Source organism: Halichoerus grypus, chromosome 7 (assembly GCF_964656455.1).
Source record: "Halichoerus grypus chromosome 7, mHalGry1.hap1.1, whole genome shotgun sequence".
In the NCBI taxonomy this organism is placed as follows: Eukaryota; Metazoa; Chordata; class Mammalia; order Carnivora; family Phocidae; genus Halichoerus; species Halichoerus grypus.
This window is the reverse complement of record NC_135718.1, coordinates 72,749,696-72,776,919: the sequence shown is the minus strand read 5'-3', so window position 1 is coordinate 72,776,919 and position 27,224 is coordinate 72,749,696. Positions and strand designations below refer to the sequence as shown.

The 27,224-nt window shown below is 47.2% G+C and overlaps 1 protein-coding gene across 3 annotated transcripts in view; it reads left to right on the top strand.

Annotated features, from left to right (window-relative positions):
* NID1 (nidogen 1) overlaps positions 1–26,990 on the top strand; it is an 81,613-nt gene extending 54,623 nt beyond the window's left edge. For 2 of the 3 annotated variants that reach the window (XM_036116944.2, XM_078077741.1), the window contains 10 exons: positions 982–1,131; positions 2,132–2,254; positions 11,049–11,267; positions 13,391–13,563; positions 17,192–17,318; positions 20,793–20,964; positions 21,876–22,033; positions 23,156–23,279; positions 23,927–24,039; positions 24,954–26,990. In XM_036116944.2, coding sequence (XP_035972837.2) covers positions 982–1,131; positions 2,132–2,254; positions 11,049–11,267; positions 13,391–13,563; positions 17,192–17,318; positions 20,793–20,964; positions 21,876–22,033; positions 23,156–23,279; positions 23,927–24,039; positions 24,954–25,075 — 1,481 coding nt within the window. In that variant the 3' untranslated portion in view covers positions 25,076–26,990. The remainder of the gene's footprint in view (positions 1–981; positions 1,132–2,131; positions 2,255–11,048; positions 11,268–13,390; positions 13,564–17,191; positions 17,319–20,792; positions 20,965–21,875; positions 22,034–23,155; positions 23,280–23,926; positions 24,040–24,953) is intronic. The other variant, XM_078077742.1, reaches the window with a different exon arrangement.
* The last annotated feature ends 234 nt before the right edge of the window (positions 26,991–27,224 follow it).

Here is a 27,224-nt window from a genome sequence, read left to right as displayed (position 1 = left end):
GGAAGGAAGAGGGTTCTGTTCTGACGTTCTGAGGGACAGGATTCTGTCCTGGGTTTTAGAGCTTTAAAACCAGAAGCTAAACGGTGCCTTGAGAACCCCACAGAACCTGCACCAGCCATTGAAAATAACCCCCGAGACCTCAGCCCTTGACTTACATCTTGAGGCAAGAGCACAAGCCGGTATTGTCGGCCATCCCCTCGGTCACTCACCCACTTCCTGAGCCCTCGTTCTGTGAGTTCTATCATCGGGACCCTGTAAAGAATAATAGCTCATCTACTGGGCCTCCCTGTGCTTGGCATGTGGGAAGTAATTCCCACAGAGGAAGAACGTGAGGCTCTGAGAAATTATGTATCCAAAGCCATGTGGTGGACACATGTGTGTACCTGGTAGAAACCCAGGGGTGCTTACACCCCAAAACCCACAGTCTCTCTACAACACCTGTCTCACTGCCCTGGAAACATTTACTTCTCCTTCCTTCACGGGAAATGGGTGACTTCGCCTTCAGCATTCGTATTCAGTGCTCTACCTGCCTGGTGGCCAAGGGTAAAGACACCGTGTGGAAGTCTCAGATCCTTGGCTCCAAATGCTCCAGCAGAGTCGCCACGGGAAGTACATACACCTGCACGTGGCCCACCTCCACGTCTAGGTGGAAGGAAAGTTGGGTTTGGGGGCCCTGGTATGGAGAGTGGCCTGAGACAGAGCCCCGGGGTGAAGCTGAGGTTGAGTACCAGGTGGAATGACCAGCATGGAGTCCATCTGCAAAGACTGATCAGGGGCAGGTGGCAGAAAATAGGAAGTCCAGGGGTATCAACCCAGTGAGGAGCAGAGGAGGAAGCCTGACAGGATGTCTGGAGGTCTGGGGTCTGGGCACATTCTCCTCGGTGGACTAAACCACTGATGGAGAGGGAGCTTACTTAGAAGGGCACCGGGACCACTCGGGGGCCTCTCTTCAAACGTTGTGTGTCAACCTTGTGTTTGAAGCTGTTGCGGACCAGCGCCCCATCAACTACTGTACCACCGGTCTCCACGACTGTGACATACCCCAGCGGGCTCAGTGTATCTACATGGGAGGGGCCTCCTACACCTGTTACTGTCTGCCAGGCTTCTCTGGGGACGGCCGAGCCTGCCAAGGTGCGTGCTTGCTCTGATTTTTCTCTCTGTGGAGCCCGAAAAAAAATCCCATCTGCCAATTACCAACTCCCCCTGAAATTAAGAGAATTATTCTTTCATTTGTCTCTCTGCAGTAGTGTGAACCCTGTGTTTTCCTTTGGGGGCTGTTCTCATTGGGGAAGACGCTTAGCCTCCCCCCCTACTATTTTGTTCTGTGTGACTTGCTCACGTAGGAAATAATTAGACTCCTACTGTCTCCTAGGAACTGAGGAGATTTTCTTTTGCGAAAAGGCAAACAACTCTTGGATACGTGGGGCTTGAGGTCCAGCTTTTTGTTTAGTAAGATATATATAGTCATTCCCCTGGCCTGCTCTCACCTTCTGCCCCAAAACAAGCCAAGTCCCCTTACTGAATAAATGACTACAGTCAAAGAATAAACGATTGCCCAGAATTCTTTTAGACCTGAGGTCAGTCCTTCATTGGCTGCCAAGATGTTCTTAAAGATGATTTTAGGTAAGATAACTGTGAAAACAGTCCCCCGACCCTTTGATTGCAAAATTGCTTAACAGTACAGCCTACAGCATTCCTGAAAAGTCCAAGCTTCTCTAAGATGATAATTTCTGAGATACTTTGTTGTCGTTACTGAACACGTGAATTTTCTTGTCTCTGAGGTTTTTCTGTCAGCTGTTAATAATGTTTCCAAACTCTCCGACATTTTTGAAAGTCTCGTTTGTGATGAGAAAGGCTCATTTTATAATGCAAACGAATCTTCTCTCTTTTCCTTTTGCATGCTTGACTTACCATGAAAACACTATCATCAAAGTGAAACACATTTATAAATACACTAGATAGAAATTGGAGAGTTCGTGTTTTGATGAGTCATGTTTGGTAAATTTTAAATCGCTGTTCCCAGATCAGAAACAGAGTTCCCTAGAGTTGAGCAAGTGGTTTAAGTTATTGTGTAAACTATGAATTCCAGAAGAAATTTCATTGTCTCCTGGGCTTGGTGGCTGTTTTGCAGACGTGGATGAATGCCAGTCAAGCCGATGTCACCCCGATGCCTTCTGCCATAACACTCCAGGCTCCTTCACGTGCCAGTGCAAACCGGGTTATCACGGAGACGGCTTCCACTGTGTGCCTGGAGGTAAGGTGTCAGAGACATTTGGGTTATCACGGAGACGGCTTCCACTGTGTGCCTGGAGGTAAGGTGTCAGAGACATTTGGGTTATCACGGAGACGGCTTCCACTGTGTGCCTGGAGGTAAGGTGTCAGAGACATTTGGGTTATCACGGAGACGGCTTCCACTGTGTGCCTGGAGGTAAGGTGTCAGAGACATTTGGAGCTGGTAGGCCATGCCACATTCATGAGTACTGAGTACATGGCCCTGGGAGAGGAGCTGAGGTGGGGAAGTTGGAGTCTCTATGGAGAGTCTTAAGGGTTGTTGAGGTGGGAGATCAGAGCACAGCTGCAGTGTATAATTGTGCAGGTTGTGCACTGAACAACTCTTGGGGGGTGCCACGCAGACCATAGCTGTACTGGCAGCCTAGAGTCTGAGCATCCTTGTAACTTGAGCAAGCAGTTTAGGGTAAGAACTGCTCTGTATTAGGGTTCTCCAGAGAAACAAGAGCTAATAGGATGTGTATGTGTGCATGCACGTGTGTATGTGTGTCCATGTTGGTTTGTTTATAAAGAGATGATAAGGAATTGGTTTTCCCAATTATAAAGACTTGCAAGTCCCAAGATCTGCAGTTAGCAAACTGGAGGCCCAGGAAAGCCAATGTTTCTATTTGAGTCTGAAGAAAGAGAGAAGCCGGTGTCCTAGGGTCGTAGGTCATCGGGAAGGAAGGATTCTCTCTTAGGCAGGGAAGGCCATCCCAGCTTCCTGGGAGACATGGAGAGTAGAGCTCGGGCGGGGGTGGGGAGCAGGGGTGAAGAGCCACCAATGGGGAAAGATGCAGGTTGAGGACTCTACAGAATTGTCCATATTACCTGTTATACCTGGACTGTGTACTTTCTGAAGTTACCTGAGGAGGGGAGGGGCAAAGGGAGAAAGAGAATCCCAAGGGAGCCTGATGAGAGGCTCGATCTCACGACCCTGAGATCACGACTGATCCGAAATCAAGAATCAGATGCTTAACCGACTGTGCCACCCAGGCGCCCCCATAATCATCTTTTTAAAATGAACATGATTACAATCTCCATTTACACAGAGGATGCTGACGCTTAAGAAGATAAAGGTGTAATCAAGGTCCCACTGGTATTAAGTGCTGGAACCGGGACTCAAACCCAGGTCTGTCAGATGGACTCCAGCCTGGATTCGGTCCCCTAAACCACATGATATTCTGTCATGAGATTAAGGGTGTATCTGACACCTCAGACTGGAGTCATGTGGTTACTGATTTGTAATTATTACTCTGTTATTGGCCAGATGTATTTATGCCACTGTAAATATGTCCTGTATATACACAATTATATAATGTTTCAACCAAATATCCATTTTACCACCACCTTTTTAAGCAATTAATAACTATTTCAATGTCTGTCTACACTAGCCTGTGAGTATAGGGTGCATATGCATTTTATTCCTATGTCCCCAGTATCGGGTGGAATATGAGGCCCATGATGGTGCTCACCGATTTATAGTTATTGAAGAAACAGACGAATGCACCGGTTTCCTACTAGCAGTATATAAAAGTATTTATTTTCCCACGCTCTCAACAGCGCTAGGTGTGACCAGTTTTTAGGATAGTTGCCCATCAAAAAGGAGAAAAATAATAGATTTAAAGTTAAAATTTGGATATATAATACTACATGTTTCTGGTCTACATTGTTTTCTTCTGATTAGAACAAGGATCTGCATACTACCACTTGCACATCAAATCTGGCCCACCTCCTGTTTTTGTAAATAAAGTTTTATTGGAAAACATCCATGCTTGTTAGTTCATGTATAGCCTATGGCTTCTTTGATGTTACAATGGCTGAGTTCAGTAGATGTGGCAGAGACTATAAGGCGTACAAAGCCTGAAATATTTACCACCTGGCCCTTGATAGGAAATGTTTCCCAACCCCAGCCAAGAAGAACCGAGGCAGGGCCAACCTTTTGTTCCTGAAGTTGTGGGTAAAAACCATCATGCCGCCCATAGATTCTGATAGGCAGGTTACATAGAGAAGAGTTCATGATAATCTCAGTCAAGACATTCCAGCAGCTACTAAAAATGACTAACATTTGTTATTTCCTTAGGCTTGCTTAAATCGCCAGTTCAAAAAGAAGCAGATGTTTCATTTTTTGGTTTTTGGTTTTGGTTTTTAACCTCACTCCTTGCCCCTTCTCTAAGGCTCTGTTAACTAAATAGAAACAAATTCAGCCCTGCAGGCTGAGATATGAAAACGGGACAAGGATAAAACCAATCAGAGCTATCTGCTAGGATTGTTTATATATTCCATCCCATTCTCTTAAGATCAACATCTAGTTATATCATCGAGAGAGGATGTGCACTAGAAATATACGTGAATGTTCATTGAGTATTGTAACAAAAAAAATCTAAATGATTATCAACAGGAGGAATGGACCAGTAAGTTTTGGTACAACTCATACAATGAAATAATATACAGCAGTTAAAATGAGTGAGCTGGAGTTGATGGATAAATCTCAAAAACTTGCTAAGCAGGAAAAAAGTGGCAGAAGGATATATACAGTATGATCCCGTTTATGTAAAATATAACACCGTATGAAAATAAACCTAAGTGTGTATACATATGTAAGAAAGCTACAAAATACATATATAGGGATGAAAAACAAAAACTCAGGGCTCAAGGTTACCTGCACAGTGAGAGAGAGGCAGTTGGGATTGAGGAGGGCTGCATAGGGGCCGCTTTCACATTTCTAATTATTTTTTTCACCTGGAATAGGAACACAGAGGTTTTCTTCATATTTTCTAAATTTTGTCTGACTAAAATATTTTGTGAAATATTAACAGAGAGAAAAATAATGTGTAGTGTCATCCGGACTCCTATTGCCAAACACAGAGAAGTGCAGGGAATCAGACAGTCAGCATTTAATTTGGTACCTACTGTGTACAGTGGGGACAAGTTTTACAAGAATCAAACTAAACTGGCTTTGAGGGTGAGTGAGTAGGTTAAGGTCATGGCGACTGCAGTGTCACCCGATGACAGGCAAGACAAGAAATTGGGATTTGGGGGCGCCTCGGTGGCTCAGTTGTTAAGCGTCTGCCTTCGGCTCAGGTCATGATCCCAGGGTCCTGGGATCGAGCCCCGCAGATTATTTTTATTATAGATAAATCTAGGTGTGTGAAAGAGCCCCTAGGAACAGCTGGCCCCTGGTGGGGGCAGACTGGACAGGAAAAAGCTGAATAAGTAAGGCCTCGGCAAACGAGTTCCTCCACCCCACTGAGTATATCAGAGGCTACAATAGTTATTTATTTGAATTAACACAGAGAAATTTAATCGGGCAAGGAAATAAAATGAAAATGAAAATTAAAAAAAAAAAAGAAAGAAATTGGGATTTGCTCCCGCTGCACCTCTGCACTCTTGCTCACAACCCAAGTGTGGATTATGAAATCAGTTCAGTAGACTGCTATTATCTTTTCTTTTCAATGGAATAGAACAGAAAACAATAATCAGGAAAACATCCCAGTAGGTAGAGTGTACATAGTAGGGAAAAGTACTGTTTCATGAAATGACGCTTGTCTTGGTGAATGGGTGAGTATGTGAGCACGCGCATCAGTGTGCCTGTGTGTATTGAGTTGCTGAGTGAAATGTATTCCTGTGGGTCATGGCCAGAAAGGTTGAAGGCCCCCATGTTACAGTTGACTCTTGAACAACGCGGGGGTTAGGAGCACTGATTCCCTCCCCCCACACACGCACCCAGGTGAAAATCTGTGTATAACTTTTGACTGCCCCCAAAATTCACTACCGATAGCCTACTGTTGACCAGAAGCCTTACTAATAACATAAACAGTCAATGACCACATAGTCTGTGTGTTATATATGTATTATATACTGTATTCTAACCATAAAGTGAGCTAAAGGAAAGAAAATGTTACTAAGAAAATCATAAGGAAGAGAAAATACATTTACATACTGTTTGGCAAAAAAATCCACAGTTCAGGGGCACCTTCGTGACTTAGTCGGTTAAGCGTTTGACTCTTGGTTTCAGCTCAGTTCGTGATCTCAGGGTCACGGGATCGAGCCCCGTGTCGATCTCTATGCTCAGCTCAGAGTCTGCTTGAGATTCTCCCTCTCCCTCTGCCCCTCCCTCCGCTCATGTGTTTTTCTCGATCCCTCTCCCACCCCCTTTTCTCTCTCTCTCAAATAAATCTTTTTTTAAAAAATCCACAGTTCAGACCTGTGTTGTTCAAGGGTTAATTGTAGTTATCTATTGTAATAAAGGATCCCCAGAGTTAGCAGCTGAAAACATAAATATTATCTCACAGTTCTGAGGGTCAGGAATTCAGGAGCAGCTTAGCTGGGTGGTCTTGGTTCAGGGTCTCTCATTAGGTTGTTGTCAAGGTATTAGCTGGGGCTACGGTCTTCTCTGAGGCTCATTGGGGGCTGAGGGACCCACGTGGTTGCTGGCAGGCCTCCATTCCTCATGGGCTGTTGGACTGAGGACTTCAGGTCCTCACAGCCTGGGTGTCTTCACAGGGCTGCCTCAGTGACTTCAAGACCTGGCAGCTGGCTCCCTCCAGAGCAAGTGATGAGAGAGAGAGCACATCCAAGATGGAAGCCACGGTCTTTTGTAACCTCATCTGGGAAGTGACAAGCTGTCACTTCTGGTAATACTATTATCACAGGCCAACCCTCCGACAGTGTGAAAGGGAATTGCCTAAATGTGAGAATGCCAGGAGGCAGGAGATTGGGGCCATCTTGGAGGCTGACAACCACAGCCGCCGACCTTGTCTGGGGGAATGTAACTGTCTAGAGTTTTGGAAAGTAGGAAAGTGGATTATTAGCGGATCAAAGAGGCATATACAAAGTCCTGGCTAGAGTTGTAAAGCCTGATCCTTAAGGGCAAATACCAAGCCTACCGATGTTTGATTACATCTCTTCATGCTTGGCACCCGTCACACTTACCAGTATGTTGCACCGAAAGACACACCACACATCTTTAGACACAAAGGTAATTCAGGAGTTCAGAGAGCAGGGCTGCAAGGAAAGACGAAAACATTTAGGATAATACAACTTGAAGAAAAGAAAGCTGAGGAACAATTTAATGGACACTTTTTGTTTGTTATATGTCTTGTTTGTGTTTCAGTGTGCCCTTTGCTTCAAGCAAACCCAATGTTAGAAAACTTGAATTTCCCAGTTAGATCTAGAAGGGGCTCTAGAAAGTCTATAATTCATCTCCTTTGTTTTACAAACAAAGAACATGAGGCTTGAATAATTTTTGGTTTACAAAAAGTTCCTTGAACTCCTTGTATAAGAGAATTTTCTATGGCAATTTTTCTCAAAATTGAGTAAGACCCTTTATTTTTTTTTATTTTTTTTAAAGATTTTATTTGTTTGACAGAGACACAGAGAGAGAGGGAACACAAGCAGGGGGAGTGGGAGAGGGAGAAGCAGGCTTCCCGCTGAGCAGGGAGCCCGATGTGGGCCTCGATCCCAGTTCCTGGGATCATGACCTGAGCCGAGGGCAGACGCTTAATGACTGAGCCACCCAGGCGCCCCTTGAGTAAGACCCTTTAAAAAAAAATTCTTAAGGTCTCTGGTGTTAGATTATTTTTATTATAGATAAATCTAGGTGTGTGAAAGAGCCCCTAGGAATAGCTGGCCCCTGGTGGGGGCAGACTGGACAGGAAAAAGCTGAATAAGTAAGGCCTCGCCAAACGAGTTCCTCCACCCCACTGAGTGTATCAGAGGCTACAATAGTTATTTATTTGAATTAACACAGAGAAATTTAATCGGGCAAGGAAATAAAATGCAAGTCAAGAGATTTAAAAGGTGCTTTTTTCTTATTTCTCCCGACTATTTCATTTTTCTCTCATTTTCTTTGTCCCCAACGTTGAGAAAATCACCCCTGCTCTTCCCGGGATAAATATCAGGTCTTGCCTGCTTCTTCAGACTAGGTGAATAAAAGGAATCTTGCCCGAGTTGTCATTTTATCAGCCAGAAACAGGGTCAGGAAATGTGTCTCTTTACCCCTCCCCATCCCACCCGCAATGGAGGGGTGAGACCCTCAGCAGGGGGCTCCCACTAGGGCTGCTTTTGCTGCCTGCTGGCCAGGCTGGGAAACCATCCCAAAAAACCCAGTGACATCACAGCTTTCCATAAACATACTTGAAATTCCATTTCCTGAGTCACAATTGGTAGGTTTTCTCCTCCTCTTTATAAGTTCAAGGTACAGCACTTAAAAGTTCCTCTATAAATTGTAGATCACTTGAGATTTTGTATGTTGGCCAAACACCATGTCAACACCAAACTGTCAGCCACATAAAATGGAGTAACCCCTACTTCCTTAAAAGTTTGGTGTGGTTGATAGCACACACAACACCAGGCCTGTTTTCTAGTTGGAAAGGCAGCACCATACACAGACATCGACGGAAGGAAACTGAGTCTGTGGGCCACAGATAATTTCAGTGAGTGTGTTAAGCTCACTTGTATATATCACCGTTGACATAACACGTCCAGTGTGCTTGAGCCGTTCTGGGCACTGGGCTCGTGGATGCAGAGGGGCAGGGCCTGGGCCAGGAATCCAAAGACCCAGGTTCTAGCTTGAGCTGGGTCACTTCCTAGTGCTGTGGCCTGGGAGCCCCTTCGCCAATCTGAGCCTTGGGTCTCTCATTTGGTGTAAAAAATAAGAGTTGTCTGTTGCATACAACTGTAGTAGAGAATTAAAAGAAACGTGTGAATGGAGACAGTTGATATGGGAACTCTAAAACCCTGTACACATGCAAGATATTGAGGAAGTAAACAAGTTCTACAGCCAAGAGCCAACAAAACCCAACATCTTTATTCTCGAGCATTTGACTTATTTGTATCTTCATTTGGCTCTTCCTACAGCAAATATGTTGTTTGTTGGTTTATTTTTTAATATTAGCCCCTAGGGGGCGCCTGGGTGGCTCAGTCGTTAAGCGTCTGCCTTCGGCTCAGGTCATGATCCCAGAGTCCTGGGATCGAGCCCCGCGTCGGGCTCCCCGCTCAGCGGGAAGCCTGCTTCTCCCTCTCCCACTCCCCCTGCTTGTGTTCCCTCTCTCGCTCTCTCTCTGTCAAATAAATAAATAAAATCTTTAAAAAAAAAAAAATTAATATTAGCCCCTAGGACAAAAGGGAAAGCATACCCACTTTTCCCTTGCCAGGTTCAACACACACTTTCCTGGCCCACTCACTGCTTCTGATCACAGGAGCAACCACACGAAGCAGGCTAGCGTGAGAATTGGCAGTGTAGACAGAAGGTACTTTAAACATTTACTGAACGTCACTGTGGAGGCCATGTGTAGACATAGACACAAATGAACATTTGAATGTGGAATTTCAAATTCCATCTGTACGCATTGTCTCATATTTCACTTCTCACAGTAATACATGAGATTAGTTACTGCCGCCATTGCTGTCCTACAGTGAGGGGTGTGGCTTATTCAGTGTTGCTGACGTGCCCAAGATAACACAGAAAGTGGTGGAACCGAGAGTCAGAAACACTTTTCAGACACAAAGTTCTGTGAAACAGAGTACTGTATGTTACGTTACAATATATATTATTACCAATACATTAATATATTAGTTAACACATTAATATGTGAATTAATATGCCAACCGAAGGCCCCACCCTCTCCTCATACCATTTTATATTTATATAAAATATCTCCCTAACATAACTAGCAATGCCCTAGAGCAGGGGTTGATAACTAGAATCCCCACAGGCTGAATCTGGCCCACTGTTTTTGTAAATAAAGTTTTATTGGAACTCTCATTCATTTATGTATTATATTTGGTTGCTTTCATGCCACAACTGCAGAGTTGTGGCCACACTCCAGCTAGTGTGGAACCAGCTACAGCTCTGCTTACTGGGGAGTCATTGATTGATTCCAGGCCATTCCCCACAGATAGAGAATTATTTCCTTACCTGGGGATCCAAGTTCCACGGTTAAGAGGCCATGTTTCATGCCAAACACGAGCTCATTGTTAAAAGGAAACACAAATGTTGGAAAATGTGCCCTGGGATGTTTGGTCTCCCAAATCTTTGACCTGGACTCGCTGTGGATAATCAAGAAGCTTGAGATGATAAAAAAGGACAAATTTCAGAGAAATGAAGTTTCTTAAAACAAATTTCCGTGATGCCCATCAAGTAATGAATGGATAAACAAAATGTGGTCTAGCCATCCTGTGGAATACTATTCAGCCATGAAAAGGAATGACATACTGATGGATCCTACACTGTGAATGAACCCTGAAAACCTGCTGAGAGTGGCCAGACACAATGGGTCACGTGTCGTATGCATGACACGTATGTGTCACATTTATAGGAAATGTCCAGGAGAGGCAATCCATGGAGACAGATCGCAGGTTGCTGGCTGCCAGGGGCTGGGAAGAGGCAGAAGTGGAGAGCAAACTGCTTCTAGGTGTCAGCTTTCCTTTGGAGCTGAGGACAGTGGATCAGAATTCCATAGAGGTGATGGTTTCGTCATATCGTGATTATACTAAATGCTACTGAAGTGTTCACTGTGAAATAACTAATTTTGTGTTCTGTCAGTTTTGTCTCAGTGTTTACAAACAAAACAAATTGCTGAGGAGAGAAAAGAAAACGTAAATATGATGTTGACCGTGACATCCATTAAATAATATGATATTTTCAATTTTAGAAAATGAACAACACAAAACCCAGTGATGAGCTTCCATGGGTCTGCGTCCGGTGTGGGTCTCTCGCAGTGGACACTGCCCGGTCACACAGCTGACCACCTGCCCTGTCCTTGTCTCTGTCGTAGAAATGGAGAAAACCCGATGCCAACTGGAGAGAGAACACATCCTCAGGGCAGCGGGGGTGACGGGCTCACAGCGGCCCGGCCTGTTTGTCCCTGAGTGTGACGAGCATGGGTACTACGTGCCCACCCAGTGCCACGGCAGCACGGGCCAGTGCTGGTGCGTGGATCGCGATGGCCGTGAGCTGGAGGGCACCAGGACCAGGCCTGGGATGAGGCCCCCCTGTAAGTCGGAGGGCAGCGCTGCGCTGAGCTTGGGTCTGAGAAGGGCCTCAGGGATCAGAGTCCCCGTGCCCGTGAGCAGCCCTGGGGGCCTTGCCCAGGACACAGGTGCCACGTTCTGTCTGCCCTAAATCCTGCACTGCTCCACCGGCCCGGACCCCATTCCCTCCCTCCCTCTCTTCCCTCTGCACCCCTCTTCTCTGTCTCCCTCATCATGCACCCCACTCCCTCCATCTCTCTGTCCCAACCCTCTCCTCATACCTGTTCTCTTCCTCTCTGTGCACACCTGTTGGGTACAAATTTCGGTGGGACTGGCTGTGGCCATACTGCGTTGGTAGCAGAGGGTATGTGTGCTGTGGGTCCCTCAGGACAGACTCCCTGCAGTGGCCACCTGGCCTCCCAGCAGCTGCGGGCTGGGATGTGGCAGGCTTGGAAGAGGCCAACCGAAGGCCTTCTCTGGGAGGTGCAGGGCCGGGAGCGGGGGGAGCGTGAGGCCAGCCGGGCTGTGCTGCTGGGGACCCATACTGCCTCAGCCTCCACACTAGAGAGGAGCAAAACAATCTCTAGGATGGATCCTGGCTCTAAAATCCTGCTTCTGTCTCAAGTGTAGGAAATGGTCATTGTCACAAGTGACCAAAATCAATCAGTCCTTGAAGCTCCATTCTCAATTCAGCTGAGGATCAAGGATTGATCCTCTACCAGATATGTTCCCAAAGCTGCTAAGAGGCTGCTGAGTAGGGAGTGGTCCTTAATTCATGCGGCCAACATTAACTGAGCTTCAGATGCTGGGGTCAGTGCCCGGGGGTCCAGAGGGGGAAGTCACAGCGGCGGCCCCCAGAACCTTGCGGGACAGGTGAACAGGTGTAGGGCAGGGAGAGGAGCTCCATGAGAGAGGAGGGGGCTGAGAAACCCAGAGGCTTACGAGGGTGGTGGGCTAGTTGGGGAAGGTGTTGCAGACGAATATGTTATTGAGCAGAGGCAAAGGTAGCAGCTCTGGGGACGCTGGGGTTGAGGAGGCCGATTGCAGGCAGCAGGTGCAGGCTGAGAGGTCGGAGAGAGGAGGGGAGCCCAGGGGAGGGCCTTGGATGCCCAGCAGAGGGGCCTGGGGTCGATCCCGAGGGCAGCCGGGAGGCCGGGGAGGGTCTTGAGCATGCATTGATGCGACCAGGTTCGGGTTTTAGAAATACCGCTGCCTGATGGGTAGAAGCTGAGCTGGAGTGAGCGGCTCCGGCGGGTGCCTAACAGGTGAGGGAACCACCTGGCTTGCTGGCAGGGAGTTTAGAGAGGAGGGATGGAGTCCAGAGCTAGTAAAGGAGTCAGCCAGCCTGGTTTATGTCACTGACTAGGTACGATGGGCAAGACAGGCAGGCCGGAGAAAGAAGTGGAAATGGCCCCAGTAAGGACCGGGTCCAACTCTCTCTCTTCAGAGAGCTGGAGACAGAGCCCCGGAAGGGCCGCGACTCGTCCATTCCGGCCCCTCCCCCTGCAGCCCGGGCTGCCTGTCCCTTCTCAGGACATTGTCTCGTCGGGGGGAGCCAGGGAGTGGTGCCACGCATTGGAGTCTGCGTTGAGGAGGCGAGGCTGAACCTGGGGGAGAATGAGCCCCAGACCAGCATTCTGTTCCTGGAAGGCCCAGGGAGGGCATGTGCCCGCTCGTTGGGTTGGGTCTGTGACTCGCCCGCCCCGCGGGACAGGGAGTGTAGGGCAGGTTTGCTCTGAGCGCCCCTCCCGCCTTGGGAAGCTCAGCACCTTCCCCTGGAGTGCGAGCTCCCTGGGGGCAGGGGTTTTGGGGGGCTACTCTTGCTGTCGTTTTGGTTCACTGTGGCAGCCAGTGTCCAGAGCAGGGCTGGAATGATTACATTATTTCTGTTTCTAGTAAGGGGAAGGCTAAGCCGTTGTTGTTGGGTGTTTGTTTGTTTGTTTTCACATGACCTTTAATATTAAACTCATGCCTTGCCTTATCTTCTTCACAAATGCCCTCTGTGGTCTTTCTGCTCCTTGTGCTCCTAGATGTACAGTGGGCACCGTGTGGCTCTGCCATCTGTGGTGCCACGAAGGTGGCATGACCCCGTGCGTGCGTTCCTGCTGCACGGAGGCCTTGCTCATTGACCTCTCCTGCCACCCAGGTCTGAGTACAGTGGCTCCGCCGATTCACCATGGACCCTCCGTTCCTACTGCTGTGATCCCCCTGCCACCTGGGACCCACTTACTCTTTGCTCAGACTGGGAAGATAGAGCGCGTCCCCCTGGAAGGAAGCACCATGCAGAAGACAGAAGCCAAGACGTTGCTTCACGCCCCGGTGAGTGCCGGCTAATTGCACATTAGCAATTAGCTTCGGTGCTTCGGTGACCTGGGAAATCAAGCAGGGGGTTGTTAGACCAGCCCCGGGGCCTGACCCCTGGACTCAGGGGCCTCTTGATTTCCGTGTGACCCCAGGTGTCCATCTCTAGATGGGGCCACTGTATTCTTGAGCTGCCTGTGGAGCTCCAGGAGGGGTTGGGAGCAGAAGCGGGAAGGCCTTTCAGAGACCACTGTGGTGTCTGACCCCTTGGGCGGGGGCGTCACATGGGCTAGGTGTCTCGTTTGTGTGCGTCTCCCAGGTCCGACCTTGCCATTCCTGCTAAATTAATACAGCGGCTCATGTTTGGCAGACTGTCAACTCTAGATCCTCGAATCTGCCCTGAGGCAATAATAGGCTTCAGCTTCGAGTTTTTCAAAGCATCAAAGATGCATTTTGTGAGTTGGAGGTTTTTGTCCGTTAGATAGAGGTTGGACACTTCTGAAAAGCCTTCCAGTTTCATCTGCAATCCTGACCACCCCCCCAGCCCTCGGCAAGAAACCAGACCTGAGAACTGGGGTCTTCTGGCACGATTTGGTCAGGGTTGCCGGGGCAGAGGGGGACCCTTAGGTCCCGTAAGGAGTGAAGAGGCTTTTCAAAACCTTTTGTCATTAGCCTTGATTGGATTCATGTTCTTCCCCTGCACAAAACCCTCTGATGGGTTCTCCCTTCACCCAGAATAAAATCCAGTTCTTCCCATGGCCTCCAGCCACTTCTCCCACCCCATTCCCTGTCACCGTCCCCGCCGCCCCCCCCCCCAGCTTCAGCCGTTTGGCCTTCTTGCTGGTCCTCAACTCACCACACACGTATCCCCATCTCAGGGCCTTTGCACTTGCCGCCCCCCTGCCTGGAGTCCTCACCCTCCCAGACACTTGTGCAGTTCCCTGCCTCACCTCATTCACATTTCTGTTGGCACATCACCTCTCTGGGAAGGCTGTCCTGGCCGCCCTGTCCACACTGCTCTCTGTCTCCCTATCCTGCTTTGTCTTTACCGTAGCACTGCGTGATACATTGTATATCAACATATATGTTCTGTATCTGATGTGTATGTTCCCACTAAGAACGTAAAGCTCGCGAGACCAGCAACCGTCCATCTCTTTCATGGAGGTATTTGTTTCACAGTGGTGTTCTTAGAGCCAAAACTATTTGCTGAATGAATAGGTGATCTCTGTGTTCTTCTGCTGCCTCTCAGAAACATAAATCCCTTCAGGGGCAATTGTCATTCTTTCTTTGTGTCCTCCGGTGCACGCGCTTGGGTAGCAGGAGTGGGTTGAGCCCCTTGTGACAGTCATCGTCACCCAAGACAAAGGGCAGAGCCTAAATGTCAAGTGAGGCTGTGAAAAGCAAAAAATTGAGGTGGGATAGGTGGAGGGGAGGGCGCTCAAACAACAGGATTAAGATTCACTGTGTTCTTTTAATGTATTTGTTTTTTGGGTATTTTTACCCTTTTAACTACTTCATCGTGATGGTGCAACCATCACCACCATCCACTCATCATCCCAACAGAAACTCTGTACCCATTCAGTAATAACTCCGTCCTTCCCCAGCCCTTGGCAACCACGCATCTACTTTCTGTCTCTATGGATTTGACTCCTCTAGGGTGCCTCATGCATTCGGAATCCTATGGTATTTATCCTTTTGTAACCAGCTTACTTCGAATGTCCTCAAGGTCCATCCATGTTGTAGCAGATGTCAGAATTTCCTTCCTTCTTAAGCTGATCATGGTATAGATTTAGCACATTTTGTTTATGCATCATCCATTGATGGACACTTGGGTTGCTTCCACCCATTGGCTATTGTGAATAATGCTGCTGTGAATGTGGTTGTACACATATCTATCTGTTCAAGTCCCTGCTTTCATTCTTTCTGAACATAAACCAGGCCTAGAATTTCTGAATCATAAGGTAATTCTGCAGACTTTTTTTTATTTTTTGAGAAACTGCCATACTGTTTTCCTCAGGAGCTGCACCACTTTCCATTTCCGCCAGCATAGTACAAAGATTCCAGTTTCTCTACCTTTTTGTCAACACTTACTATCTTCTGGTTTATAATAATAGCCATCCTAATATGTGTGAAGTGGTGTCTCATTGTGGTTTTGATTTGCATTTCTCTAATGAGCGATATTCTCATCTTCTCATGCACTTAGGGACCATTCATGTATCTTCTTTGGAAAAATGTCTACTCATATCCTTTGCCCATTTTGTAATCAGCTTATTTGTTGTTACTGAGTTGTAGGAGTTCTTTATATATTCACTTTGCATTTCCGTAGATATTTTAGAGTAAGCTTGTTTCTACCAAAGGGGAAAAAAAGCCTGCTGGGATTTTGATCTAGATGGCATTGAATCTCTAACTCTATTTAGGAAAAACTGATGTCTTAGCAATATTAAATCTTACAATCCATTAGACTAATTTATGTCTTCATTTATTTGAGTCTTCCTTTATTTACTCTGTGATGTTTTATAGTATTCAGTATAGAATCTTGCACATTTAAAAATATTTCTTAAATACTTTGTTTTGGGTGCTATTATAAACATCAGTGTTTGAAATTTTTTATTTTTTGCTAGTATGTAGAAATACCATTTTATATTGACCTTGTACACTGCAGCCTTGGACTGGATTCAGTTGTTACAATAGTTTTATGGATTCCCCAGGATTTTCTACATAAACAATCAAATTGTCTTAGAGTGGTAAAACCTCTTCCTTTCCAATATTTCTGTCTTTTTTTTTTTAAAGATTTTATTTATTTATTTGAGAGAGTGTGCATGCACACGCACACGAGAGAGAGCACACGAGCAGGGAGAGGGGCCGAGGGGGAAGCAGACTCCCCAATGAGCAGGGAACCCGACTCGATGAGTAGAGAACCCGATTCGGGGGCTCAATCTGAGGACCTGGAGATCATGACCTGAAGGCAGACACTTAACTGACTGAGCCACCCAGACGCCCTATTTGTGTCTTTTTTTTTAAAATGATCTTTAGGTAGGTAAAGATTTCTTAGATGGTATATAAAAAGCATTAGTCATAAGAGAAACAAAAATAAATTGAACTTAATAAATATTTTTAACTTTTGCTTTTGAAAAACACCATTAAGAAAATGAAAACAAAACAAAAGCAAACAAAAAAGTGAGAAAAACTACATAATGAGTGGAAATATGCACATACACACACACACATATAAATATATATGACAAAAGATTTTTATCTGAACTACATAAAGAACTCCCAACTCAATAGGTAGACTAAAGACTTGAAGACACTTCATTTAAAAAGGTGTCCAGGGGTGCCTGTGTGACTCAGTCGGTTGGGCGTCTGCCTTTAGCTCAGGTCATGATCCCAGGGTCCTGGGATTGAGCCCTGCATCAGGCTCCCTGCTCAGAGGGGAGCCTGCTTCTCCCTCTCCTTCTGCCACTCCTGCTTGTGCTTGCTCTCTCCTTCCCTGTCTCTCTCTCGCTCTCTGTCAAATAAATAAATAAAATCTTAAAAAAAAAAAAAAAAGGCGTCCAGATACCTGTAAAGATGCGAAAGATTCCCACCATCGTTGGTCACTCAGATGCTAGTGAGTGGGCCACTCTTACGCTGTCTGTACTTCCAGGATAAAGTCATCATTGGACTGGCCTTCGACTGTGTGGACAAGATGGTTTACTGGACAGACATCAGTGAGCCTTCCATTGGGAGAGCCAGTCTGCATGGCGGAGAGCCAACTACCATCATTCGACAAGGTGGGCAAGCAAATACCACTCTCCCTTCTTGGTTTGGCTTCTTGGGGGAGAGCAGAGGGGTGGAGTGCATGGTTGCATACAGGATATAGTGATTTGAGTGGGACTGGGTTCTTGGCCTCAACACCACCCTTTCCAGCCTTCTCTGAAAAGTCCTCTAAGGACTCATCATTAAGTCATGAACACCTTAGCTTGGATTTGTTGTTGGCCTAAGAAGAATACAGTTAAAACAGGTAAGTGCCCATGCCTTTCTCTAAAAGCTTATCTAGCAAGTTTTAATGAACAATAAGGGCCGAACTCAACAGTCCACTTTGGATATCCATTTCTCCTCTGGCTGTGGAGCCTAGAATTGATTCTTAGGATGTCTGCCCCATGGTATGCTCCATTAGGCAGATGCATCATAAAGTTGGGAGGATTACAAGCATATTGGCAAATATTATCCCTGATAGGTGACTATTCCCAAGACAATTTTTAAGTCAAAAGTTGCCACTTCAGCCTGCGACATCATGGTGGTGGGGGGGGGGGGGCTCCTTTTCTACCTTACCCCCCATGGTACTTGCTCAGATTGCCTGTGACAGAGGAGTATAGCAAAGCGGGCTGAACTTTCGTAGATATTCCTCAATTTTTAGTTGGCATTACTGATAATGAAGTGCATAACACCTCGGCATAGCCTACCTCTCAACATTTAACCTCGAGTCCTTAATTTACAGAGGTCGATTTAAGCCAAGGACTGTGCGTTATTATAATGTCTATATTCAAGTCATGACTATTTTCTGTGGCTGTGTTTTATCAAGATTAAAGACCCAAGAACCTGTATAAATTCCCCTTTACTGAAAAGGTCAAATGTTACATAATGCTAAGTCAATAACTCATCAGCTGACTTGCAGATATTTTCAATCAAAAGACATTGTTGTGCCAATGATAGGTCTTACATAAAATCTTCTTGCTTCCTCTGCAAAACACTCAAGTCAAAGATACACCTTCTAAATGTATGAGCCTCATTTGGTATTTCTTTTGACTTGGGGCTGAATGTCGCTTTTCCAATTTCCAGTTTAATGTTTCCATGACAATTGATATTCCCAGAGGGTCCCTGTGCCTGTGGAACAGCCTGTGGGGCAGTTTTTTTTCCCCCTTCCTTGGCTCCTTCACAAAAGATGATGCAGCAGGAGCAGGAATCAAGCTGAGGTTGACTTAAATATGTCTAGCTTCAGACATAGACCCCGCATCCTTTTCTAGAAGCCAAGGTGCTACTTAAATAATGTCTGCCAGTTTTCATGGTTTGGCTTAATGAACAGAATTTTGAAAATGCCTTTTTGCGTCTTCTCCCTCTCTCTGTTAAAAATGTTGTCGCTGTTATCTCTGGTTTGACTTGCAAACCCCGTGGAAGAGGGGAGTAGGCCATCACTGCTATTTCCTGTTGCTTCTGGAACTGATAATCATCCAAGAAAGCTTTAAGCTCAGTAAGGAACATTCCAGGCCAAAGTCCACTGTGAAAACACAGAATGAAACTAGAATGTGATCTTTGTAGAGGGAAGATCACTGGGGAACATTCTCTTTTATTTAAAAAGGGAGAAAGAAACTTCCACTTCATCCTTTATCATGGTACAGGTAGGTGCCTCCCTAGTGAGTGAAGGTGGAATGGGGTCCCAATGCTAAGCGTCTCTCTCTTTCCTTGAGTTAAACTCCTACCCAAATATCTTTAATAAGTATCCTAATCTGTTTCCTCTTGACATAAGCAGTATGGAAAATACCACCTTGCTGTCTTCCCTTCTTAAGAAGCCCTGACTGCACAGTAAAGGGTGAGGTTTTCCAGACATTTCTTTGGCGTGATAGTTCAAAAAGAAGTTTTTTCCTGGTTGGAGGAGGAGGTTTGGTTGCTCTTGGGTTCGAAATCAGGACCAGAGCTGTTTCTAAGGAGATGGAACGACACGGAGTTTCTGGGTGCCCCTGGATGTCTTGTGAAATAGTGCTATTGAACAGCCTTCCCCCCGACTTTCCTGTCTGTGTGTCTGAGTCGTCAGTGTCCCTGGCAGAGGATGTGCTCATCCCAGATAGACCCCGGAATGATTTATTCTGGTTTTGTCTGAAAGACACCAGAAGTCTTCTGAGGTCAGCCTTGCTGCCCCTTCTCCCCTAGGGACGTGGGAAATATTTTAATACCTCCCAAATCTCTGCTTCTGGTTTGAATAATAAAAACCTTGTTCAAGGGCTGTTTCTCATTCTTAATAAACTTTCTCTGGCAGGGGTCCTTTCCGGGGGGCGGGGCTTTGGTGTTTCCAGCATCCACAGTCAAGGTCATATTAGGAGTCAAGTGAAGGCTGATCTGAGAGAGCTGAGTCTGAACTGCTTACACATTGGTGAAAAACACAGTGTGGGAATGATTTCCTCAAACCTGGGATCCCTCGGGTAGAGTAGCTTCTTCCTTGGCCTCTTCCCCTTCCTGGCTTCCAGCCATACTAAGTGACCTTTAGCTGTCGAATCAGTAAGATTAGGAAAGAATCCTAAGTGACCAGTAAAACCCTGGTGGGGATCTAATGTTTAGTTTGTTTTTATTTGTAGTCAGGGCATCATTGCAGTCTTGAACTTGTGGTTAGGTTAGGTGGGCACTGAAGGCTCATATTGCAGTGGGCTTACCCTGTGGCAAGCCCTGGCTTGAGAATCAGTCACTTATAACCTAGTACGGACTCTGGGAGTGTTACTTCTGATAACTGACGCCCCTTCTTTGCACTTTTCGTATTTGTATAAAAGAAATAACAGCTATGATTTCTTGCTATTACTTCCCTGAGATGACCCTTTTCCCCCAATAACTAGTGAATAAGGCAAATCTATTTTTTGTTCCATTCCCATCTTAAGATCTTCCTATGCCTCCCCTTTGCTCATGGGGTAAGCTCTAAGCTCCTTAACACGGGCATCCTAACTTCATCTCTGGCGGCTCTCCCATCCTCACAGACTCCAGCCGTCCAAAATTATATATAGTTCACTTCAAGCCATGTCCAATCTTCCTTTATACTTATGTGCTGGTCCCACCACCTGGCATCCCTCATCTAGGATCTTTGCCTGACAAACTCCTGCTGGTCCTTCAGGAGCCAGCTTCACGAGGTGTCACTTCCCCTAGAAATCCTTCCTGGGTCTCCCCAGGCTAAGTCTGGTGTCCGCCTCCATGTTCCCATAAAGCCAGAACTCAGTCTGAATTGTGATCGCTTGCAAGCTCCTGGAAGCCAGGGCCACAGCTGAGGTGTGATGTTGGGCTTGGTTCCCAGTATGGTACACAGGGTAGGTGTCTGCCAAGTGAATGAGTGACATTCTTTAATGCATCACTTTGAGTGTTGGTTAACTTATAAGCAACAAGCATTCCACATTCCCATTCGTTTTCCCAAAGTGCAAGGATGGAACACCATGTGAAATAACACTGAGTAATCAGAAAAACCTAATCTCACCTGCTTAAAAAACCCAGCAGTGTCCTGTGTTTGGTTCTAGATCTTGGAAGTCCAGAAGGCATTGCCCTTGACCATCTTGGCCGCAACATCTTCTGGACTGATTCTCATTTGGATCGAATAGAAGTTGCAAAGCTGGATGGCACCCAGCGCCGGGTGCTGTTTGAGACTGATTTGGTGAATCCCAGAGGCATCGTAACAGACTCCGTGCAAGGGTAACTGTGTGTAAATATGGGTGTGGGTCTATTCAGTTTGCAGCTGCTTTTTTATATATTCTCAAGCGGTAGGTAGGCTCTAACTCCGGCGTTGCCCTCCTGAAGTGAATGCGTCACAGGATGAACAGGTCTCAGTGGGTGGCTTAGAGATATGCACGGTGAAATGCCAGAACATTTATCCCAGTTCCCCGTGACCATGGACTTGATCCCGTGTTCCACTTTTAAATCTTTAAGGAAGGGACCCTGTAAGTCGACAGCTCAGAAATTGGTTATTTCCATTTGAGTTGAATGTGGATCAACACCTGTGTTGTGTCAGCCCCAAAAGGGTATCAGAGGAGCATAAATGTACCCCTGGGGCTCAGGCCAACACACCATGGACCCCTGGAAGACCCCTTCTTGGGTTTTGTCATCACATCAATGCTTTCTCTCTTTTTCCCTATGACAAGCTCTGAATCTTACACACCACGCCCTCAGCGCCTTCACACTTTGATCCCTTCCCTGTGAGGCCACATCCCTAGTTCTGTGGCCCCGTGGCCACCTCCCTGATGGCAGATGCTATGCCCCCCTGTGTAGGGACAACAGACAGGAATTCCCACATGTCTGTCTCATTGCGGTATTCTGCTTTGTGCTGTCTTTTTGACCCACTTTAGCGAGATAGAACATGTCAGTTATGTTTAAGGGAAGCGAATTCACTAGTAAAGAGTAACCAAATTCAAACAAAGAACCCCCAAATCCAAGTCTCTTCCCAAAAGAGAACATGTCTTATCATCTCCAGACCCATTTTAGCCACCCTGTGTTTGAACACCTGCTAATGTCTTCATCATGGGTTTTTTTTTTAAGTTGTCTTTGTAAACTTCTTCTCATCCTCTTCGTTATTCGTCTCCCTCTTTCCCTTCCTTTTCCTCCTCCAGGAACCTTTATTGGACCGACTGGAACAGAGATAGCCCCAAAATTGAAACTTCCTACATGGATGGCACGAACCGGAGGATTCTCGTGCAGGATGACCTGGGCTTGCCCAACGGGCTGACATTTGATGCCTACTCATCTCAGCTCTGCTGGGTGGACGCAGGTGACGGAAAGCCCCAGGCCTGACTCCTGGCTTTGGAGCAGTGCTTTTTTTTTCTTCTTTAAACTAAACATTTCTTCTTACCCACTGTGGGCTAGTATCTGTTCTGGGGAAGATGGTGTGAGATAGCTCTTTCACTTTCTTGCGCAAAAACAGCTGCCCATCTTTGCTCTGCGATGTATTGTTTCTTGAGGCTTGACGCTCGCTGTCCAAGGGCAAGTTCTCAGTCTTCTCAGTCAAGAGTCAGCAACCTCTAGCCCATGGGCCAGATCCAACCAGCCACCCGCTTTAGTACCACCTGGGTCTTATAAATGGTTTTTACATTTTTAAATGTTAACGTTGTAAGAGGTTACATAAATGCCTCCAGCATGTCCTCAATTGTGCCTCTTGGCCCACGAAACCTAAATTAATTACCATCTGGCCCTTGGAGAAAAAGCGTGCTGACCCCTTGAGCCTGTCCTCATCCTGATATCATCTATCTATTATGCAATTCATGCCTTACATTCCTATAGCTCGAATCTGTCCCCAAGGACTGAGGCGGGACTTGGAGCCAAGGAAGAGAAAGGCATGCAGTCCTGCTGTGAGCCCCTGCCGTGGGGTGTCCCTGAGGCAGGCATGTGGGCGGGATGCTCCTTCGGGGAGCAGGGTCAGTCAGCTGTCCGTGTCTGTGGAGTACCGTACCTGCCCTGTTCCCAACACTGCTAGCTGCCATGGTGGGGCGGGGTGTAGGGGCTGCATCTTGCATCCAGGGTAAGGGCTCTGAGTGAGGGGAGGGAGGGCCTGGGAGGCTTCAGGGGGTAGGGACTTGAGCGAGACCTGGAAGATGTCATCATTCCTACTAAGTCCCCAGCCACTCTGGGAATGAGTGGAGCAAGGAACGGCCCCTCGGCTCCGGCCCACGTCGGAACCAGGTCTGGGTCCCCCAGCGGAGGTGGGAGTTGGCCAGCGACAGGGGCAGGCAGGGCAGAGAGAAAGCTTTCCACGGTTGAAGAGCGGGTCACGTGTGTTCTCCGGGATCTGTCATGGTCGCACTGACTTCTCTCACCCTTGCCCTCATCACTCGTCTTGACACAAAGGGGCTGTTTCATGTGTGCACAATGAACGCCTTGTTTTCGCTCCGCATAGGCACCAGTCGGGTGGAGTGTCTGAAGCCCGGGCAGTCCGGCCGACGCAGGGTTCTCGAAGGGCTCCAGTACCCTTTTGCTGTCACCAGCTATGGGAAACATCTGTATTACACAGACTGGAAGACGTACGTCAGCGGGGGCTGGGGAGCCTGCCTTGCCACCCTGTCTCTGGGAGGCCAAGCCCCCTGCCATGTGGCCCCCTGCCTCATCCTTCTGGTTGTTAGGAAAGGAGGGGGAAGAAGAGTGAGGGCTGAGGGCGCCTGGGGGGGTGGGGGCAGGAGGTGCTGTTTATCATCTGGATGCTCCTGGATGGGCACCTACTTGGACTTCTGGAGCATGTCAGTTCTCTCCCCACAAGCTGGCCCAAGGTCCCTCGGTGGGTGGGCTCCATGCCCATGCTGTGCCCCTACTTCATTTCGCTTCTTAAACTGCAGTATTCCCACAGCCCCTTCTTGACCACCCATCCTGCACAAAGGAGGGTTCACACAGAGCAAGCAGCTGTGGTCGGGGGCATCTGGAGAGAAAGCTGCTTTCCCAGCTTGGAAGTTAGAGCTGAGGGGAGAGCTTAGCTCATCTTTGTCCTTTTTTAAGAAGCCAGAGAAACGCAGGCTTGTCCCTTCACAGGAGGAGGGAGGGATGGCTAGGAAGGCAGGCCACTGTGTCTCTGCATGGCCTCTGGTTTGTCCCCAAAACCACAGAAGAGGCTGCCCTGTAGACAGAAGGTTCGAGCCATCAGATGTGTCTTTACCTTCTGCCCTTTGGTGTTCCGTAGGAATTCCGTGGTCGCTGTAGATCTTGCTATTTCCAAAGAGACGGATACCTTCCACCCCCACAAGCAGACCCGGCTATATGGCATCACCATGGCCCTGTCTCAGTGTCCCCAAGGTAACTCACCTGTGCTCTTACTGTTCAGGGTGCCCTGAGGGTGTAAGCCCACACTGTGGCCTCTTGCAGCCCTCATCACGTGGCAGGTGAGACCCAGTCCCTTCCATCATGCGTCTTCCATTATTTAGTGGGTGAGCCACGTAGAAAACATTAGGGGATGAGGTGGAGATGGTGGACCAGGGTGAGGGAAAGCGCTGAATCTTGGGCTGGGTCTAGAAGTGAGTGGTCTTCAGGTTCCAAATAGGAACATCTGTGTTACGATCTCTGCTGCTTTCAAAGTCCATCGATTTGGCCTCACAGCCACAATAATAATTGTTGCTCCTAATAATGACGAACATGGATGAGGTGCTTACTGTGAGCTGGGTACTTCACATACATCGACCCGGCGTTCTCGGTGCTGTGTGCTCATTGGTTCACTAATCCTCATAGCAGCCCCACTGAGGCGGCTACTGTGCTTGTGCCCATTTTATAAGTAAGGAAAACTGAAGCCGCTGGCCCAGAGTCACACAGCTCAGAGGCACGGCTGGGGGTGAGCGAGGCAGCCCTGCTCCAGAATCTGCTCTCCCTGAACTCGCCCTCCTTGGCTTCCCACCTGCCCCCCCACCACCCTGGTCCAATGTGAAGCCGAGTGGACAAGCTAGACAACGCTTTGTGCTTGAAAATTCCAGCTCCGTGTTATAATGAGAGCTGGAAAATCCTTCCTGAGACCTGTTCAGTAGCTTTGATGGTAAATCGGCACAGTCCCCAACTCAGGAATCGGAAAACAATGTTTTTGCCCATCTGGCAGATCCTTAGTGAAGAGGATTCCCTATTCCTGGAGCACCCACATGCTTGGCCCCCTGGAAACCAAAAAGGGGGCTAATACAGAGGTTCCTCTCTTAGGGGGCAATTGAGCTGATTTCTGCCTTTTCCAGGTCACAACTATTGCTCAGTGAACAATGGTGGCTGCACCCACCTCTGCTTGGCCACCCCCGGAAGCAGGACCTGCCGTTGCCCTGACAACACTCTGGGAGTTGACTGTATCGAGCAGAAATAAAGACAAGAGTGCCTCATTCCCTCTGCAAGTATTCAGCAGCACCCTATTTGAAAGGGTCCAGACTGAAAACTATCTGACCTGGTGGCCACCACGCCCAGGTCCTATCCAGCCTGAGCCCCAACAGTGTTCCCCTCGCTGTCCCCCAAAACATATGCCCTGGGCTTCCAGAATGGGAAAATCTCTTCCCCTACACACAGACAGAAAACCCTCCCGAGGGAGGATTATATGCCCATCCCAGTGCTCTGGAACCTTTCCCCAATTTAGCAGCCCAGTGGTGAGCAGAGACTCCCCAGGCCTGAGCTGCCCCCTCCCCTGTGGCCTTATGAGCTCAGCCTTACTCTGACACACCTGCCATCCTGTTATCTCCCTGACATACCAGCCAGGGCCACCCAGGTGAGGCTGTGAATGAAGGAGGGAGTTAATCCTCCCCCGCTTTTCTCTTGGTGCTCAGATTTCCCTCATCCTCCTAGCTTTCTCCCCCTGAGTCTGTACCACTTGCATCCTGCCCAAGGTCCCCATCACAGTGAGTAAGCCTTGGCCTTCGTTCAAAACCCACCCTGTCTTAGGGCTATGTGGATACTTGTGGTCCATAAGGAGCAGCCTCTCCCAGATAAGTTACTGGCATTTCAGCAGGTAGGCAAAGCCTTCAGTCAAAAGAGTGTCCAGTGGCAGGAATTTCAAGGTGTAGAGTCAGGTGTTTGAGGATGAGGATTTTTCAGAAGTGCTTACTTAATTTACACCAGTGGTTACCAGATTATTCCTGTTTGCGCAAAGCACCTGGATCCCAGCATCCGGTCTCTTGAGTGGCCTGGCCCCACGGCTGGCACCGATGCCCTGCCTCCCTCACTTCGGGCATAGCTGGGGGCTGGTACCAGTGATGACTCCCCTATGGGCCCTTCCCTCCCTCCCGCACTGGTGAGAGCTGATCTACAGTCAACATGAGCTCACTTCTCCTTTGTTTCTCCCTCTGCTCATGGCCCTTGCTGGCTGTCTTCTCATCAAAGAGGGCCAGGTTGAGTATACTACTGACCCAGACCCTTGATTGCTCATTGGTGTAATTAAAGTGACCATTGCCACCTGTCATGTTTATGTGTTTAGAAACATCTCCAGGCCAGACGAGTAGCTAGTGTTACCTTTTATCGGCTGCTTCCCAGAGTTGCAAAACAATAGGAATTTTGGATTGAAAGCTGAGCATATAAGGAGTTGGAGTCAGGAAGGATTAGGGTAAGGGAGTAGAGAAAGCTCAGTGGAAAGTACCAAAAAGAGACTGATCAAGAGGAAAGGGTAGAGAAGGGCATTTGACAACAGCAATGAGAGAAACTCTTTAATAATCCCAAAGAGAAAATGGCACCTTTTGCCAAAGAACACTTAACGCTTGAAGACATGGAAGAATTTGCTTGTTTTTCTCCTTGAGGCAGAGATCCTTCCCCTTATCTGCAAACCTCAGTGAGTTCATTCCTCCCTGTCCCACCCGTACCTCCTCCCCACATTGTCCTCATCTGCTTCAGCATCCCAGTGGCACCTGGATCGGGAAAGAGCCTTTCCCTGAATAATTGGAGTTTGTTTTGAGAGCCAGATATATCCCCCCAAATCACACGATTTGGGGAACACATGGGTCTTTTATCCAGCCCAGCCCCCTGAATTAGTTTTGCTTATTTTTTATATTTATCATTCCATATCAAACCCTCTATATCAAATGTTTGTCATGATTTTGTATAGGTTTTTATAACTATTTTATTCATTTTACTAGATTCATTCTAAAAGTTTTCAAATGGTCAATTCTTAAACTGTGGAATCCACTGAAGGTGCTTATTAACTGTTCCCCCAGATTTATACAAGTATTGGATGATTCCTTGAGTTTACAGCTGTACAAATATCAGTGCAGAAAATTAAACAATTTTTTTGTTAAAAAAAATCTTTATCTTGTTTGAATGAAGACGTTTACTGTTGGGGGCTGATTCACGATAAGACAATAGCCATTTAATAATTTGAATATAAAGTTACCAAATCCAGCAATTCCACTTCTAAGTATACACCCAAAGGAATTGAAAACGGGCTCAAACAGATCCAGTGTTCACAGCAGCATTTTCTCGATAACCAAAGGTAGAAACAGCCCAAGTCCCATCAACAGATGAAAGGATAAATAAGT